Source organism: Haliaeetus leucocephalus, unplaced genomic scaffold (assembly GCF_000737465.1).
Source record: "Haliaeetus leucocephalus isolate CR32 unplaced genomic scaffold, Haliaeetus_leucocephalus-4.0 Scaffold339, whole genome shotgun sequence".
Classification (NCBI taxonomy): Eukaryota; Metazoa; Chordata; class Aves; order Accipitriformes; family Accipitridae; genus Haliaeetus; species Haliaeetus leucocephalus.
The window spans coordinates 6,409,822-6,430,061 of record NW_010972775.1 but is presented as its reverse complement, the minus strand read 5'-3'; the positions used below and the strand labels follow the sequence as shown (position 1 = coordinate 6,430,061).

Here is a 20,240-nt window from a genome sequence, read left to right as displayed (position 1 = left end):
GGAAGAAGGCGCGGGAGAGCGCAGGCCCCGGCCGGCCGGCGGGCGGGCTGTCCGCGGCGCGATCGGGAGCGCTGCAAGGCTCCGCGCCTCCGCTCGGTACGGGCACACGCTGCTCGGGTGCGCTCTCTGAGTGGGTGAGTGGGTGGGTGGCACCGAAAACGCGTACGCCTAGAAACAGCAAGCAGGGTGATGGCGAAAATCGGAGGGCTTGACTGTCCTCGCGTTGGATTTTATCTCAAGTTCTCATTTACGTCGGCAAGCGAACATGGCATTTAAATAGTAAAAGTGTATAGCAGCAGTCCCATCTCTTAAACCGTTTCCCGGGAAGCCAGCTGCGGTGCTCAGCATGATGATCGTGCCGTGCTTGATTGTTTGCCGAGTGAGAAGGTAAAGGGACAGCTGCGTAGTAGCAGGTAAGGATTGCTTGACTTTTCCACTTTGAGGGTTTTGTTTTTTCTTCTCCACTCTTCACCTTGGTTGCATCTGGTACCTTAGAAGATCTTTCATTCAAATCTTTTTTTTTTTTTTCCTTGAAGGCATGTCAGGCGATTACAGATGGAAAATGCAAAGCCAAGAAGAGTCTTTTTTAACTATTAAAGAATAAGGAAATATGGCCTGAATGAGGTTGCCAGTGCCACGTAAATGCTTTGAAGTTTTGTAATGGCAGAAGCTAGGTCTTCAGAAATTAAAAGACCCCGAATAAGTTTGTCACTCAGTAAAAATAAGAAAAAAAGAGGATCAGTAAAAAAAGTGGAAAGTAAAGGAATACCATCTATACCTTCAGCATCCTCCTCTATCGTTTCCTTTTTTAACAATGTGCCCCCTGCCAAAATTACCTGTCCCATGTGTGGGCAAATGGTGCCAAGACATGGAATAAATGAGCACATGGATGAAACATGTCAGAGAAAACACGGTGACATTGGCGTCATTGACTCAACACTCGACTCTTTTAGGAATTGGAGTCCCCCAGCTGCAAGCCTGAACAATAATTCCAGCTCATATTTTTCAAAAACCCTCTTAAATCTAGAAACAAGTCCACCCAAAAGCAGCTTATTGAAAACAGAAGGGAGTGCAGCACAACAGATTAGTCCTTACTTTAGCAATAATAGTTCAGTCTGTAGTGTTAACAATGAACCACAGGCTCAGACAGTTAAAATAGTCTCTTTGGGAAGCTTAGCATCTAAACTGTCCAGAAGACGTTGTATCCAGGGAGGAAAACAGATTGTGTATAAAGAGATTGACTCTTCACCTCCAGCCGTTCACAATACGTGCAAAAGCGCTGCAGCATGGGATGGTGATGACGGGATTTATACTGGGCATAGTTCTCAGAAAGAAAATCAGCTTGCTCAGAGGGAGCTCCAGGAACAGAATTTTTCAAAGAAGGAACTGGAATTTCAAGAACAAGTAAACAAATGTAATGGAGAAGACCTTGTGGATATTGTTCAGGTGTCATTACCAGCTGATAACATTAATGGCAGAAGGTTACCACCTGGTACAAGGAGCACCAAAACAGCAAGTAGGTCTGAAGGTGTGATACTTAGTCCTGATAAATTTGAAACACATCTGGCCATTTATACTTCAGCAGAGCTGACCAATAGTTTGGAAGCCAAGACTCAGCCTCGTGCTCAGGTTGTTCCTTCTTCCAAGACAGAAGTGAACTGTGGTACACAAAATTGCTTTAGCAAGGGTGATGTACAGGTACTTCCTGTGGAAGTTCATGAAGACTTTAAGGATGAGCTTAACCATACTTTGTCAGAAACTGTGGAAAAGGTAGAATTTCAAAATTCCATTGGGGACATTTTAGACAAAATAAATGAGGTTAGCTCTGTGCCCAGCTCTCCTGGTCACCCGTATTACCTCCAGAATTTTTTAGTGGTGCTGCGAGCAGTCTTAGAAAATGAAGATGATGCCAGACTCTTTGATGAGCAAGATATGAACGTTATAACCAAGTTCTGCAACTTATCAGGTATCTTTGTTTTTTTTTTTTTTTTAATATATTTTCACATTACCTCTTGTAGAGAGAACTGTTACATAGTTTTATGTGAAGAGTGCTATACCAATAGGCAATTTAACTAGATAAATTCCTTAAGAGAAGCAGCTCCTTTTTTCTCAGGAGACATATCCCTCAGTGGCTTCTTGTAGGTAAACTTCCCCAATGTTGCTGTAATGGAAGGTAATGATAAATAGTGGACACTTGTAAGAAATAAGGAAAGAATGATTATGTATATTTCTGGGGGTTTTGAATACTTTTTTTTACTGTTTTAGTACTATTTTTGAGAATCTTAAGTCAAACTTGCTGCTGCATTTAAACATGTTTCCAAGGAAGGAAACTTGTAGCACAGAAAAAGAATATTAGTTAATACCAAGCTTTTGGTGATTAATACGTATGGGAATACTACAAAGTGAGGCTATGGAGAGGCCAGTACTGGAAACGTAGACCTTGAAAAAAATACTTCTGAAGTGGCATTTGTGAGCTTTGATTCAGCAGATTTGCAGATGACTTTCATGGTTGGTGTGAATCCATGGTTATCCCTATGATTATTATCCAGTGTTTAGAATACTAGTTACTAATTAACAGTCATTTTCTTGTAGGTTGCTTAGTACTTTTAACTCTTATTAATTTCGGTAGGAGCCAGAATATTGGAGATTTAAGCCTTCCATATTTAGACAAGATTCAAAGCAGACATGTTGTCTGAACCCTATACTCATAAGTTTTACAGTAAAAGCATGGCAGAAGTGATGCAAGTTAAAACTAATACTCCAAATTTCTATGTGTGTTTAAAACCTGTCTTAAACAGTAATTAAGAGCAGTTTTACCAGCACTTGAGCTGCAAACTTGGAGCATCAAAATGGAAATAAGCTTATAACAACTTCCACAAGAAAATTTGTATCTCACAGTATTGCAGGCATAACCATTTATATTGTTTTAAGCTACTATACAGCTGCTTGCAAAGTATTTTCAGATATATGCTCATATGAGCTCAGTTCATGCATCTGAGCTGAACACACAAAAGTGACAGTTGCATACACACCTGCTGGTAAAAATAAAATAAAAATTTCAGAAGCAGGCTGTACTTATTAATGTGTTATGTTCATTGAGTCTGACTTAAGTAGCAGGCTGTAAAGCGTATCACACTAAATAGTATTTCCCTGGGTGAAACTGTTGTGTATTTTGGTCTTTTTCCTCTCTGTAGATTATATTCAGTTTTTCTGCGCTAGTGTACAACAGTCTTTAGACTGTCTCCCCATTACAAAGTGGAAGAAAACTGTTCTAGCTGTTTAGAGCACTTAATCCCTTAATGTTTGTTTCTGTAAAGTTCCAAAAGACATTGTGAATTGACACCACATTACAAAAGAGAATATCAAGGTCATGACTTGTGATTAGCAGTTGTGTGAAACTTTTCCAAGGCCAATAGGAGGCTTTCAGTAAATGTTCTTCTAGTAACTTGTATAGATGTGGAGAATAATAGAATGAGGTTAGGTTAATGTATATGACATCACAAGGTTTTTAATACAGTATACTGAGTGATAAAAATGGAAGTGTGTTGGCTTGAGTTTTTTAGGAGGAAATATAACCCTGATAAGCCATTCACAATCTCAGTTCCTTAAAAAAAATCGGCTCAGTGCATATCTGTTTCTCTAGGAAGTACTTAAACTGTGGTGGAAGAATCTCAGAAATGCCTTTTTTGACTTAAGATACTCTTCCAATATTTAGCAGCTGGAATGGACCATATGAACATTCTTCATTTACCCTAATGGACAAGCCAGCTGAGCTGGCTCAAACCACCTTAAGAGGTGGTTGCTAAAAAGGTGAAGAAATTCCAGAGGAGGAACTAGGGCTCTAAACTTACAGAGGTATTTCTGCAGTGGTTACCTCATCACAGTTAAGCTCTTATAGATTATATTGTAATAATTACAATTATGCAGTAACACCAAACACTTAAAAAATTAAAGAATGATACTGACATAAGTTATGAGAATATTGTAAGTAAGATGAGATCATAACAGGACTGTATTTGTCAGGGAGCAGCAAGAGCAGACCTCTGCATGGAAAGATGAGCTAGGAGCCAAAGGGGACAGCGGGGCAGGCAGGGGCCACGTCCCCCTCTCACCCGCAGGGGGCACAAGCCCACCCTGCCCAAAGGAGAAGAGCAGAGTGCCTCCAGTGCCAGTGCTGCAGCCAGCCGTGCTCCAGTGGTGGCCGGTCTTCAGGCAAGACCATAGTGACAAGGCAGGTGCAAGGCGAAGCCAAGTCGGCAAGGTGGCTAGCTGGGCCCTGGCACGCCACAGCGGAGCTTAGGCGAGCGTGCAGGCCACCAGCCTGAGCTAAATACAGCTCCTGAGCAAATGGGGGGATGCCCTGGCAAAGCCGCCTGCAGGTCTCCCCAGCAGCCTGAGCCTAGCGTACGCAGCTGGACCATATTGCAGCTGACCTTGAACACAAGCCGCCAAATCTGCGAGGGCTGGGATGGGGTTGCAGAGCCTATTGGTGCACTCAGGGCCATAAGAATATTACAATAGTTAACTTTCTCTGCCTAAATGTGTATATAGTGACATCTTGGAGCTTGATACTGCCTTGTTTATGTTGTGATAGTTAAAATGGGAATATATAAAGAAAAAATGGAATATAAGCAACAAAACTCTTGTTATTGGCTCTCTGAGACTAGCGGTAGATGCCTATCGTTTACATCCAAAGAAGATCTAGGAATAAACTTAAAATTAGGTTCTTAGTGGATGCAGGCTTTGGCTGCTTGGACAAATGCTAAAAGAGACATTCAGGATACAGCTTCCTTATTTCCACGCTCCCTTCGCTGGATGAGTACAAGACTGATCAGTAATAGTAATTTGTTCTGTTAAATAAAGGAAGCGCTTGTTTCTCTTTCAGTAGCGTGATTTCAGTATTCCCCTCTCACAGGAATTCAGAATATAGAAAGAATTATTGCAAAGTGGTGCTGATGAATGCAGGTCTGCACTGACTGCTTGATTCACAAGTAAAACAATCTCTTTTTGCAGGGTAGGAAAACTGCAATGATTCAGCTATGAGAACTGATTGGATAGCATTAAGTCAATAGATAATGAATTCTGGACAAGTGACAGATGGATGTCTTTGCCTTCAAGAAATCTTAGACAGAATACTTTAAAAGTTCAGGTAGATGGGTTATCTGTTCCACATTAGAAATTTCTACCCAAACAGGTATTGTCTTTCAGTTATTGTAATATAAAAAAAAACCTGAACCCCCCCCAACACGTGCCTAATACTATGAAGTTGCTTGAACATAGATATTCTTCAGTATTTCCTTATTTTCTGCTAAAATGTCTACCATTCTTTGGGGAGTTATCTCTAATGCTTATTATGAAAGGAATTATATTTTTAAAAGGATTTAAGCTTGAAGCAATCCCTTCTTCCTTCCTGCCCAGTTTTCTCAAAAGTAGATGGCCTTTATGTTGAATGTAAAGCACTGCCAATTTTTTAAGTACTGGAATACAGTAGATAAAAGTAGGGAAAAGCAGAGGTATATCCATAACAGGTAATCTGCAGTGCAATGTCAGGCTTTGTGCTCAAGATGAGACCTGTCTGAACTTAGGTATAGTGTTAAAAAAATATTTTTTGTATTCTCCATGTTTCATTTCACCGCATGTTGCAGTTGGAAGAATTTAAATGCAAGCACATAGTTCTAGTGACACTACTTAATACACTTTGTGAAATCCTCCTTCCAACTTTTATGCAACAGAAAAATTGTATCTGAGAAACATTGATTTATAGTCACCAGTGGAACTCAGGTACAGAAAACAGAACAGGAAAAAGTAATTTTTTTTTTCTGTTGTGTTTTAATGAATCATAGAGGGTGAACTTTTCTAAGATCATCTGCATCTTTTTGCTGGTAATATTTCAATTTAGAACAAATTTTTTATTTCAGTGATACACCTGAAACTTTCTTAAGAACTACAAAAGAAAAAAAAATCCCCCAAACCTTCAAAGGTAATATACTGCAGAACAGGATGCTTAAGAAGCAATTAATTACTTGTGCAATACCTTTTTATTCTTCTATTTGTCATTCAGGTCCTTTAGAGAAAGCAGTCCTCGCATGCCTTTACTGGATTGCAGCCCTAGTTGTCAGTTTCCATGGTCTGGAGGAAGGATGTTCATGTGTTACTTGACCTTTTTCCAGAGCTGTAAAAATGGGAGACAGACTTCAAAGAAGTTATAACCCCATAGAGAAAATGGCAGGCTTGTGTGTCTGAACATAGTTCTGTCAGTGAATTGATCCTGGAAACATTCTATTAAAAAAAAGGCTGAAAAAGTCTTTTTAAGGACAGGAGAGTAGTTGAATAAGTATGTAAAAGTTAACTGCCATTTCTTAAATGTATTTAGGTCTGGTAGTGTTTCAGTGTCTGTTTTTATTAATGATCAGTTTCAGTTAAGCAGCAGCAGATAGGGATAAAAAATCAGAAGTTAATGAGGGATCAGTTAGGTATTCAAAATGGTGCTAAATGTGGTAACAATAGCTAGACTATTTTCAGCTAAGATTTAATAAGCTATTTTGTTGAATTTCAGCAGTTAGTGTTTTAAAAGTATTTTTAAAAGGTACTTTTAAGAGAGCACTTCCCAGATTAGAGTCAAATCCATAGGAGGTTTTTCTCCCCTTGTTTTTAGTAGATATATTAGTAAAATTAAGCTTAATCTTTGGAAAAATAGGAATCTGAAGACTACTACACAGAGAGGTATTCTGTGTTTATGAAATCATTCTGTCAGACTACAGCTTCTTTTGTTCCCCAACATCAAATAGTTGGTTATTGAATGAGTGTTAAAGCAAGCAAAAAGACCTATTTAACATCACAATATGCAGAGTTTGAAAGACGAAATTGTCTTTTCCTAGAAAACAAATTATTTCTTAAAGGGTAAGCATGTCCAAAATGCATTTTAGCAATGTTCATTACTTACAAAGTACATTGTAATAATTTTCTACCTACAAAACTTAAAGAGTCTAATGAGTGATAATTACTTCGAAAGGTAAGTTGTGGTATTTTACCAAGTCTGCTTGTAGAACGTGGGCAGATTTAAAATGTGTTTTAGAGGAGATGTGCATCAAAGTAATTTTTCTAGGTAAGGTAGTGATTATGCATAGTACTATGTTATAGAATTTAATTTTCTTTTTATCCTTCCCTGCTTTAAATAAAATTTGCAGTTGGTGGGCAGAAGTTATATGTGAGACTTTTTCAACGCAAGCTGAACTGGTTAAAGGTGAACAAAATAGAGTATGGAGAGATAAGTACGGATTTGTCACCAATAATTGAAGAACTGGCTGAAGCCAGATTTCTGCAAACAGGTATGGCCAGCATTAATAGATGTTAAAAATATTACAAATAAAATCTGCAGTTGTGTTGTGTTAGAGCTTAACGCACTACATGCTTGTCTGTGCCTTGAGAAGAGAATTAAGCAGAATAAAGGTTTTGGGTAGATGAGTTGTGTTGTGTTACATTAATAATAAAAGCAATTAGTGTAAATTAGGTAATAGGGAGAGCTAAATAAATGTGCAACAACAGGCCTTACTTGCCCTCACCAGCCTCATCTCAGACCCTGACCCGCGCAGCCTCTGCGCATTGGTCCAGGAGCTCTACTGAATACCCTTCAGTACTGCCCTGAGCTGTCTTGCAGGCACCCCGTCCCTGGCCTTGTCCGTCCGTCCCTGGGCGGCTGGACCTCTGACCAATGCTGCAGGTGTTTGTTTCCAGTCTTGTCTGTGGCCCTGTACCATGGATGGATCTTGGACATAAATTGTAGTCTTGTCTCTAGTCTTATGTCCAGCTCACCTCTTAGACTAACCCTGGGTTTTTTTGCTTTTGTTTTGAAGTTGCTAAGAGATTTTTTTCTGATTATTCCATTCCTTCAAACTGGACCCATGAAGAGAATGAATTTCAGGCTGAATCAGCTAGCATCGATAATACATGTTTGAAGAATCTAAATCATTAGATTGGTTGTACTTTGAGCTGTTGCTTGAGTGTATATGTATAGCACGTAATGAATATATGTGGATCATTTTACTTTTAGAATCTGAACTGGAAGACCTGTGTGAAGGGTTGGATTTGCTTTCAGCCCCTGAGCTAAAAACATTGGCAAAGATCTTTCACTTGCCAAACCCAAATGGTCAGAAACAGCAACTCGTGGATGATTTTCTGAGGTTGGCAAAACAACGTTCAGTCTTCAGCAGGAGTCAGGCTGGTATTGGGACAGTGATTTTAAAAAGGTAACTCTGTTTATAGTTAAATTTTGCAGATGAATATAAATTATGCTTCAAAGGACTCATTCTAGATGCCTTTTGAAGAGAGGAATGCATTTGGTAAATTTATGAATAAAAAAGGGCAGCATTCACAGTGGGTCAAACAGAAGGGTAACTAGGTCATGCTTTTCAGCTGTGGGCATAATTATCTATCTCCAAAGTTACTCAGTTATGCAGAGAAACATTTCTGAAATATTTAAAGCAAAATCAGTGCAGAAAAACATGTAGGAAGACATAGGGAAAGTCATTGCCTATTATAGCAACTATCTGATGTTTGTTTGCTGGGTGAGCTCTTTGAGTAGAATTAGAGGGGAGCAATAATCTCTTTTTTTTTTTTTTTTTTTTTTTTTTTGTGATTGACTTTTTACTTTAGCATAGAGTCTCCTTTTTGGCAGTATTTTTAAAGGGAAAAGATTGTTTGCTTGACAAAGTGTTCTTTCTTTCCTGTGCATTTTTTCACTGTGGCTATCACAGCTGTGTATATCAGATGCCCTTGACTTCCAGGTCTTCTGGGGTCCAGATTCAGGTTTAAGGTGTCATTCTGCCTGCCCTAATAGGAGTGATTACAGCATTACCACTCTTGGTGTTTAGGGCTGGATCTGTAGCTAGGACATCCACAAAAAGTCTAGGAATATGAACTAAAGTAATAGCCAGGGTCCTGATGCTAAGGTACAAGTCAGTTCTGGACTTTATAAGCTTTCTTACACAGTTACCTCTCTTAGTTAATAATATCAAAAAGTAACTGAATAATAATGCCTATAAACAAAGGTTACTTGTCTAGTAGTGGTGTGGTTTAAGCCCAGCCGGTGACAAAGCACCACAAAGCCGCTCGCTTACTCCTCCCCACTGGCCCTGGTGGGATGAGGAGAAAATATAAAAAGCTTGTGGGTTGAGACAAGGACAGGGAGGGATCGCTCACCAATTATGGTCACAGGCACAAAAAGACTCAACTCGGGGAAGAAACAAAATCAATTTAATTTACTACAAATCAAATCAAAACAAGGATAATGAGAAGTAAAATCAAACCTTAGAACACCTTCCCCCCGCCCCTCCCTCCTTCCTGGCTACCAAAACCCCCGCCACACAAACCCAAAACAAGCAGTTAGCTTGTATAGTAGGCTGGAGAACTAGGGGCCGAACCCAGTAACTGTGGAATCCTTTCTGTACAAAATGCAGGTTGGGCAGAAAGCTGACAGATACCAGTTATGTACTGCATTTGCTTCAATAACATAATTTGTCTTTCCTGTGGTATTCTTTTTCAAATAAGAGAGATATAAAGCTTTGTGAAGTTTTGCATAGCTATGTTTATTGTACAAATATTCCCCCCGTCCCCCCGAAGTCTATCATGTGATTCTCCACAAAATTTCTTATATTAAAAGGGGCCTAGTAATCATCCCTCCATGAAGAATTACTATTATGTTGTCATGGTTTAACCCCAGCCAGCAACTAAGCACCACGCAGCCGCTCGCTCGCTTCCCTCCAACCCAGTGGGATGGGGGACAGAATCAGGAAAAAAAAAGGTAAAACTCGTGGGCTTAGATAAGAATAGTTTAATAGAACAGAAAGGAAGAAAATAATAATAATAATAATGATAATAAAATGACAATAATAATAATAAAAGGATTGGAATATACAGAACAAGTGATGCACAATGCAGTTGCTCACCACTCACCAACTGATGCCCAGTTAGTTCCCTAATAGCAAACCGTATCTTGTTGCTTGTTGGTACTGCCTGGCATAGCAACAGTAGCGGCTGCACCCAAAGGGCAGTTAGTTCCAATTCTATTCTGCTTGAAGTTTGGCCCTTAAACTTTTTATTAGTTAATACATTTCTTTGGCTTTTCACTAAAGGTTACATGCACTATATAGTTTCTCAAGCTGCTGCTTTCAAGGAAAATCAAGTTTACACATTAATTGGCTTGAAAACAAAAGTATTTTCATACTTCTTTCAGTGTATTTGAATTTTTATAAGTGATGGTAAAAACCATTTGTTATAATAATTTTATTTGTTCTTCCAGGGTAAAGGACCTGGCTGGAAAATCTGTCAGGGTCTGTAAAGGCCCTCGGGCTGTCTTTTCTCGAATTCTGCTGCTATTCTCGCTGTCTGAGTCAATGGAGGATGAAGAAGCTGGTAGTGCTGGTCAAGGCCAGCTCTCTACAGTCCTTATGGTAAACATGGGGCGTATGGTATTCCCCAGGTACACTGTAAATAGGAAAACGCAGGTCTTCCAGGACAGAGAAGATCTTATCAGGTAGGGGGACCTTTGGCAGTTTGGAAATCTGTTTACTTCTAGAAAAGCTTTACTGCAGTACTTGTGTAGGCAAATAAGAATTCATTGTGTAGAACTCCAGATGTAAATAGGTAGAAGTGCACTTTTGCAATGATTTTAAATGCATTTTTGTATCCAGGTAGGACTTGTAATTCACAGTGGCTTGCATTTTGAACCAAAATAGCATATTTGCTTCATGATCATCTGCTGATTAAAGTTTTTTCTTCATTTGTCATGATGATCATTAGAATGGACTCTGAACGAAATAAAAAATACGTTCTTTATTCAGAAGTAATTTTAAAATAATACACCCTGTTAGCGTAAACTGCTGATCCTAGAAGATTAAGAATAAAATTGGCTGTATAGTTCAATGTCTTTGGAGACTGGGAGTTTTTAAAAGGTATTGTGTGGAGGAATTGATCTCTTGTAACTAACTATAAATGCTTTTTGAGCCTAATACCATGATTATGTTTTTTTCTCTTAGGTATGCAACTGCTGCTCATCTGTCAAATGATATAGCCACTGCAATGGTAAATGGGAACTGGGAAGAAGCTAATCATCTATACATGTGTGCTAAAGAAACATGGAACGAACTGAAAAATCACCCCTCTTTGAGGTAGTAAACTGGAAACTAGCCTAGTGTTCATATGAAACTATTAAGTGTATTATTTTACTTTTGTTACTTTTCCTTTTGAGAGAGGCTTACAGACTAGTAATGTTATTTAAGGCTGATAAATTTAGAAGCTTTAATGTTCTTGAGAGCTTTGAACTTCCTGGTTGGTTGTTTAGCTTTTAAGTGATTATATGAAAAGGCCTTTTTTATGAAACCTTGGGAATGAATTGGTAGGCATGGATGAAGCACTGAAACATTTCTGTTCTATGTGCCAATGCAGGAGAACTAGAGCCTTATTTTTCCCTTGTCATAGTTTGGTTTTATGGCTTTTAGGCAAGTAGCAATAAGCAGAATTGAAAATTCCCTGTGAACAAAAGAATGTTGCAGACGTTATAGGAAAACATACTGGGTTATTCATCTCTTCAGACTTCCACGTGGGTGTCATTCAGGAAATGTTACTAAAGATCTGAGAACTGAAGTAATGTGTATTGTTTTTGAAGCGTCCTTCATCAGTTTTTCTTTCAATTACCTTGTTTTCTGGCTTAATGATACACCGAAAGTTAAAGCCTTATGTTTGGCATTATATTAATTTTCATGGCAGCTGATTTAAAATAATATTTTTGAGGTCATTTTGAGGTCTATTCCATTTCACACTGAAGAGAGTGGAAAAAGCTGTTTTGATTTCAATAAGACAATCAAAAGACTTTGTTTTGAAACATAGAGGTGCCTACCCAAAAGATGTTAGTCTTCTTTTATGGCAGGAAATGCCTGTTCTAGCCTTTTTCTTTTGTTCAGCCGTGTTTCTAAAGTTAACCTTCTGACTTAAGAGAACAAGTTGGCAGTAACAAAACATGATGTAATAAATAATTTTTTTTTTGCATCTGATATAAAACTTATTAACTAATAATTTCGCTGCTGCTGAAACCAAAATATGCTGTGCAAGTGCAGCTTGCACCTGCTACCCCAGCTAAAGTATTTTCTTACCTTTGGGTTCTTGACTTTGCAGCTGGAATACTCATTTCAGTTCAATTTTTATATACAAGGCATTTAATTTTTGTAAATGCTTTAGGTATAAGTATTCTTAGTAAGAGAATTTTAAGAACTTAAATTGCCATCATTAAATTGATCTGAGCTGCTCTTTATCTTTCAGCTATCACAGAGTTTTACCTGAGTATCTGCGACATTTCACAGTTGGCTGGGTGTATACAAGAATCCTTTCTCAAGGTGTTGAAATTTTGCAGAGACTTCACATGTATAAGGTAAAGTGGTGAAGTGAATAGGAATACGTGTTTAATGTAGCATTGTACATCAATTTACATTTCTGATGTGGCTGGAAAATGGTGATAGTGTTTGCCAGGACTTGCTACAGTTCTCTGAACAGGTTTCTTTTAAGGAAGAAGAGCCTTTTTTTCTTGCTGCTTTAGAAAGTTTTTAAAGTGTTTTGATTTCTGCTTATGCTTTGGAGAATTACCATATGTAATACACCATAAGACTGTTGCTGAGACGTTGTTTTGTTATTTAGAGATATCTGTGTTTCACTTGACTTGGTTATTGCTTTTAAATAAGAAAATCTTGGAAGAAACGTCTTCTATGAAATCCCTGCCTCTTCACCTTAGGAGCCAACGTCTCCAAAGGCCTCTGACTTACGTATTAAAGCAAACCAGGTTATTCTGAAAAAGACTTTGCCTCTGCAAAAAGGCAACAAGTAACTTTCAGGTCTTTTTCATATACAATAAGGAATACAGAAAGGGCAAAAATATTGTATTTTTGGCAGCTAACCTTTAAGTTTATATAAAAATATAGAGTTTTTAAGATACACCCATGCACCTGAATACATTGGGTGCTGGAGTAAAAATGGGGTTTGAATTGTGCAGCGACAAATTTTTATAGTACCCAGTAATTAGAAGGGAAAGTGATAAGCTAATTATATAAGGAAACTTCAACTTGGTTTTCTAACTCAATTAATAAAGATATAATCCTGTTGCTACAGGAAGCGGTGCAGGAGCTGCAGACTCTTCTGTCTCAGGATGTGTATTGTACTGACAGCAGAGGGCGATGGTGGGACCGCCTTGCTCTGAATTTACATCAGCACTTGAAAAACACTAAGAAGGTATCTTCACAACTGCATGCTGTAAAGCTGGAAACACTGCAGTCATTATCTGAAAACATTTTTAAAAAATACTTCATATGAGAAGAACAGTGGGGTAGCCTCTCCTAAAAATGCAGATATTGGTAGGAATTCCAAGGTCAGGCAACCAGTTTTTCTTAAGAAACTGAATATCAAATGTACCCTCATCCTTGGTTGGTCTGCTTTTTTCTGTTGCATAGATGCGCACTGTTTGGCATGAAGGATTATATGGAGTTATCAGGCAGCAGCTTCCTTGCTGTTCTGCCTTATAAATTTGCCTAAAGTGTGAGACGCAGAGAAATTTCTTGTAGTAAACACTTCTGCTTCTGAACCTGAGTCATGATGAGGCCGTATCTGGAATGAAAAAAACAAACATGATTGGAAGGAGTTTTTTAATGTTTTCAAACAAAAAATTAAGATAATTAAGTCCTTGGCTAACTGTTGCCAGTGGGGAGAAGGTTGTTTTCTGTATCTGGACCAGATTTGGTGTGGGGTTTCTACTGTAAGTGGTCAAACAGTAGGCAACCCCATTTCTAATCTGTTACTTGTACACAGCTCTGGCAGGGTTGTCAGTCTTTAACAATAAATTTAAACTATTTCCATGGTTCTACAGGAGAAACTGCAACTGACCACCTTTAGACTGGTAAAGAATAACATTAGCGTTTTTAGATAGCATGTATTACAGGCTATGGTCATCCTGGTCTCTTTAATTCTTTTAGGAAGACAGAGGAGGGGACAAGGGGTTTTGAGGTAATCTTAGCTTTTGCTGAAAATTTGCCCTCTTCCCTTCCAGTAGGACACACACACCAGTAGGGTGTGTTTGTACAAGTAAACCCCATTATTTGTGCAGTGGGTAAACTTGCCTTGCCAGTCTGAAGGATGCAGTTCAGGCTTTTAGAAACTGTGTACATGGTGAGCAGTCTTTGAGTTTCCTAAGTGATTAGCTGGCATGTAGCCGAATGAGAAAAATAACCGTACAAGAATGGCAAGGATTGTGTGCAAGGATTATTGTAAATCTCTGTAGAACTTTCTGCCACCTCTGGATAGATTTCTGCAGCAGGATATAAAGTAACCAGAGAAAACTGCAAGCTGCAGTACAGCTTGTAACTTTGAATTCCTAGTGAGTCAGCACCAGCTTTTCACAGACTGTCTTTGCAAGAGTGACAAGGCATAGAAGCCACTAACTAATTTTAGGGCTCATTTTAGGTTGTAGTTCCATGAATTTTCTGTGCAAGAAACAGCAGGTGGTAGTTGTATCAGCTACTGGTCTGAGGATTTATAAGTACAGGAGATTATGTCCATTTTTCCTGTCCGTTACAAAGGAGAAATACTGTCAGTGATTGAAAATGAATCTCTGTAAGACTGTTTAGGTCACAGTGAAATATGGGCAGACTGAAAATCAACTTTCAATGAAAAAGACAAAGAACACCAATCTAAGTGAACACAACAAAGATACCTGACTAATTCAGCAATGAAAAATAGAGATTAAAAAAAAGTTTTAAGTCCAGGAACAGTAGCAGTTGTAGAGTTGTTTAAAATAAGCAGAGAATGACTTTTTTTTTTCCTTGGTGTTGCTTCCTTGCCTCACTAAGGCTATTAAGAATTGGCATTAAAATGCTCTTATTTGGTGTTGCATTTTAATTCTCTTAAGTCTGTTACAAGGAAATAATGTCATAGGCTGTCAAACGTCTGCAGTTGTCTCTTCTGCATCTTATACTCCCATATCAAGCTTTTTACAGATTTGGAATTAGAAGTTGTACAAAGGAAGAGTTAGTCGCAGTTCCTTATTTATAAATTAGGACAAAGTGCCTTTCTCAGGTGACAGAAAGAGAGTATGTCAGAACCATGACTTGAATTATTTTTTGGAGTCCATATTTAACCCTGGATGTTCTTCAGTGCAGTAGTACATTGGTCTAAAATTTGTTCTGTATGTACATTCTTGCACAATTGAACTGGTCCTTCTGTTTCCATATTACATGCTGTTAAGAAACTGGCTTGAAAATATTAAACTGATTGGCCTTAGAACCAGCTCTTTTTTCTGGCCACTTATGCAGAATTTACACTTCCTTAATCTTATATTGATCAGTACAAATGGAGAGTAATTTCTTTTTACTGTACTAGTGCAAAATACTACTTACTAGTTAGAACTTCGGTTACATAACTAAGAAAGGTGGCCCTGTCTTATATGCTGGTTTTTGCATTCATATTTTTGTGCTCCTTAAATCAATTGGTCTTTTGGGCTTAGTAAGAACAGACAGATGTGCATAGGTTTTTCTAAATTATTGCTTGTTATCTTGCTGTTTGCTAGGCCATTGACTGCATTAGAAATGGGCTGGCAGACCCATTTGTACGTACTGGGCATCGTCTCTCTCTCTACCAGCGGGCTTTGCGAATCAGAGACTCACCAAGCTGCAAGCAGTTCAGATACCTGTTTTATGACCTGCCAGTCATAACTGTGGAGGATGTGACACATGTAAGTAAAGTTGCTGGTGGTTTCTGAGAAATAACAACTCATGAGGTCTTTTTTCTTCTGACAAGAAAAAATAATCTGGGAGACTGCTATGTGCTATGCACCAGCCTCCGACTTACTTGTGCTGCAGGAAAATGAATACAAATGTCTTTCTAAAACAAAAGCCTCCTGTAAACAAATATTTCTACTTAAATGGTCAGCTAAAGTTAGTCAGCTGTACACGAATTTAATTTGCACTGCTTTACTGAATATGTGTTATGAATCTGATCAGCTATAAACTCCACTAATTTACCAGCAACACGCAGAACCTTTCTGTCTGAAGAGTCTGATCAAACCAGTGCATTGACCCTGGTGTCTTCAGACCAAGCGTTCTGTGTGTAAGAAAAAGGAATAGTAACCTTAGCATGTTGTCAGCACTAGATTAATGGCTCAAAAAATGCAAGTTTTTTTTTAGTAACCTTTGGAAGTTATGCACTTTAAATATGCGCTATGCAAAGATGCAATATGATGCACTTGCATCATATTGGAATGGATTGTTTTTTAACTCATTCATTTCCCTACTGTAGAGATAATTGTATCTGGGCAAAGTCAGAGCAGAGCCTCACTTTCTCTCTTGGCCTCATCACCGCATATATCCCTACAGCCCTTCTTTTTCTCAGTCCAGAATCAGTCTCCTCAGTCATCTGTATTCTTTCTTCCTGGTCCTGCATATAGAAAGACTACGTTCCCATCTGCCTAGCATTTTTGCTAGACTTTTTTTTTCTGAAAAATTTGCCAGTTTATAAAAGCTAAACAAAATTATTTCAAGGGAATGGCAGGTTAAATTTTATTCAGTTGATTTTTGGAAACAAGTCTAGTTCTGATTTTAAGAAAACTGAAAAGGAGGAATATGTGTTTCAGGAGAGATTCAAATACCTAAGCTAAAGTTTTTTAAATGTGATGCTGGAAAGTAACTAGTTCTTTTAATATGTTCAGGTTACGATCAAAGGAAAGATGTGTCCTCAGATGGGAATGGGAAAATCTGTATTTCTAATGGAGGATATTGGTGATGAAGAAGGAGGTGAAGATTTCAGTGTATCCACAGTCATGTGCTCAGTTGAGGAGCTGGCATTAACTCATTACAGACAGAATGGTTTCGATCAGGGTAACAGTAATTTTTTTTTTTTTTGTACATTAAAATAACTGTGAAAGTAAAGAACCAATTTACTAAGCAGTTTAGTTAATAGACCAGTTTTAGCTGATTTCATTAGACCAGTTTTTAGTCTGATTCCGTTTCCTTCCCAAATGGCTCTAATATGTAATTTCCTTACCGAAATGCTCTAATATGTATTTTCCACCTGATTTGCTGCCTTCATATAACTAAAGTGGTTTGGAAATGTGTTAGGAAAAAACCCACCACTTCTTATTTATCTCCATAGAAAATCACTTTGCCTTTCTTATCAGTGAACAGCTATTTTATTTGTTAGGGGTAAAACGCTAGCAATGTCATTTAAGGGAGTGTCATTAAGGAGAGCTAAACTTCCACTGATTTCTGGTACTAGATGAACATGAAAACAGTGTATACCGTAGCAAGACACTTAGCAACTTCTTTTGAAAAGGCTTAACTTTCAGCTCTTGTTAGTAGTTGTCCATGTATTTTTACAACTTAAGAGCTGTGAAAAGCCACGGACAAGTAAGAATATATAGGTCTGTTTTACAGGGAAAAAAGCAAAATACAAAAAGGTAGGCAGGTTATTTTTTAAGATAAAATTTATATTTTTATATAATGTATGTATTTTAATGTAATTTTATATTACTGATATTTTTCCCAAATACTGTTGCAGGAAAGGTGGCAATATCAGGAAGGGGTAAATGGGAAGGTGACAATATTTGGAATTTGGGAGAATTGTGCTGAAGTCCCCACTCAGTTCCTCACTCCCACTCACTCACTGTCAGTCGTCTTGGCTCAGTGGCTCAGTACAAATTTTGAGCACACAGTGGCCATGTGTGATTTAGTGGTAGGCCTAATGAATCATAATGCCCAGTCCAGCACTATACACACACATTAACGCATGCACATACGTGGTCTCTCTCTTTCCGCCCCCCTCCTCTCTCTCCTGCCCCCATACACTATGCTATATATTATATATAATATAATAACATGTAGCATATATTCTATTATCTATATGTATTATATGTAACATTACATATTAGTATAATATATTATATATAATATATATGGTGGAGGTAGACAGGAGGTCACCCTGTCCACCCCCGCTGCTCAAGCAGGGCCACCTAGAGCCCATTTGCCCAGGTCCATGTCCAGCTTTTGAGTATCTCCAAGGATGGAGACTCCACAACCTCTCGGTCACCCTCACAGTGAAAAAGTGTTTCCTTACGTTCATATATATATATGTGTGTGTGTGTGTGTGTGTGTGTGTATATGTGTGTGTTCATACATACATGTGTCTCCCTATGTTCACATATGTATATATGTTCATACACGTGCATGAACACGTATATGTATGAATGAACATAAGGAAACACTTTTTTACTATGAGGGTAACTGAGCACTGGCACAGGTTGCCCAGAGAGATTGTGGAGAGTGTGTGTGTATGTGTTCATATCAACATACTTATATATGTACACATGTATAAGACGTAATATATACAATATGTACACATGTCCATACATATGTTAAGTATGATTTGGATAATATATATTATAAATATTCCATTATAATATTCCATTATAATATGCACAATAAATATAACACAATTATATATAATACTATATTATACAATATGCAAGATCTAATTATATACTATAAATATATATTATGTTTTTACTATATTGTATTATCAATATTTTACTAATATAATAATATAGAACATATATACTCTAACATATAACACATAATACATGATATATGAGATATAATGTGTATTAACTAATTTATATATGTATATAGTAGTATAATATAGAACATATGTAAATTTATATACATCATGTATCATACAATTATATGCTATAAATATATACAATTATATACTTATAATTAGATATAAAGTATTTAAATGTTACATTATTATGGTATGCTATATTATGTATTATATACTCTGTGTTACATACTACCTATTCTTACTAATATATAATACATGACATATAATAAATATGTTTTTATATGTATATATAGTATATATAGCGTATATGGTATATACATTCCTGTACTGGGTTTGACTGGATGGAGTTAATTTTCTTCATGGTAGCTCATATGCTGCTGTGATTCAGACCGGTGACCAGAACAGTGTTGATACCATGTGGATGTTTTAGCTATTGCTGAATAGTGCTTACACAGTGTCATGGCTTTCTCCGTTTCTCCCCGCAGTGAGGAGGCTGGGAGTGGGCAAGAGGCTGGGAGGGGACACAGCCAGGACAGCCGACCCCAGCTGACATTACATGGGAGGCATATTGCCTACCATAAAATGTCACACTCAGCAATAAAACCGGGCGGGGGGAAGTTTTTCCAAAGTAGCTGTTGCTCGGAGACTGGCTGAACATTGGTTTGCTGGTGAGTGATTGCTTTTGCATCATCACCTTTATTTCTTCTGGTCCCCCCCGCCCCCCCCATCACTTATTAAATTGTCTTTATCTCAAACCTTGAGGGTTGTGGGTTTGTTTGTTTCTCTTTCTTCCTCACTTTTCTGCTTCCAGTTGTCTTCCCCTGCCTGCTGGGGCGTGAGGAGTTAGCAAGTGACTGGGTGGGTGGGCTTATCTGCCATCCAGGGACAACCCACCACAATTTTTTTAATATATAAAAATATGCACGTGCATGTGTGTGTATATATAGGTATATGCACATATACATATACTTTTATGTATATAAGCATATATACATATGCATATATATACATGTATACATATGTGTACATACGTGTATGTATAAACATATGTATATACATATTACACGTGTATGTATACATATGTCTGTGTACATCTATATTAAAAAAACCCCAACCCTCATGGGCTGATATAAAGACAATTTAGTAAGTGATGGGGTGAAAAAAAAAAAGGAAGATGATGCAAAAGCAATCACTTGCCACCAGCAGACCAATGCCCAGCCAGTATTACTCAAAAATGTAATACATTTTTACATATAAACATTTTGTTATTAATGGTTTATATTACACATGTACATACATGTATACATATATGTGTGTGTATATGTGTGTATATGTACATGTATACATACACATACATGCACATATGTATGCGTTTGTGTATGTGTAAATGTAATAGAAAACATTTTTATATATACAAACATTTTGTTATCAATGTATTACATTTTTAGTATACTGACTGGGCATTGGTCTGCTGGTGGTGAGTGCTTTTTACAGCACATCATAGATATATATATACACACATATATGGGCATACATGTATACATACATGTATACGTATAGCTCCATATACATATATGTATATATGTATAATATAAAAC

The 20,240-nt window shown here is 37.7% G+C and overlaps 1 protein-coding gene across 3 annotated transcripts in view; it reads left to right on the top strand.

The window, feature by feature from the left end:
• The first annotated feature begins 541 nt into the window (after window positions 1–541).
• Window positions 542–20,240, top strand: part of FAN1 (FANCD2/FANCI-associated nuclease 1) — a 24,535-nt gene continuing 4,836 nt past the window's right edge. Inside the window, exons 1-10 of one of the 3 annotated variants that reach the window (XR_774625.1) lie at window positions 542–1,966; window positions 7,188–7,328; window positions 8,051–8,246; window positions 10,298–10,531; window positions 11,034–11,165; window positions 12,313–12,421; window positions 13,153–13,272; window positions 15,599–15,763; window positions 16,736–16,904; window positions 17,584–17,757. Coding sequence is in view for 2 of the 3 variants with exons in the window: in XM_010571729.1 (XP_010570031.1) it covers window positions 661–1,966; window positions 7,188–7,328; window positions 8,051–8,246; window positions 10,298–10,531; window positions 11,034–11,165; window positions 12,313–12,421; window positions 13,153–13,272; window positions 15,599–15,763; window positions 16,736–16,904; window positions 17,584–17,654 (2,643 nt within the window). In the remaining variant the exon portion in view is untranslated. Of the gene's footprint in view, window positions 1,967–7,187; window positions 7,329–8,050; window positions 8,247–10,297; window positions 10,532–11,033; window positions 11,166–12,312; window positions 12,422–13,152; window positions 13,273–15,598; window positions 15,764–16,735; window positions 16,905–17,583; window positions 17,850–20,240 lie in introns of those variants that run through there. The other 2 variants (XM_010571729.1, XM_010571728.1) reach the window with 2 other exon arrangements.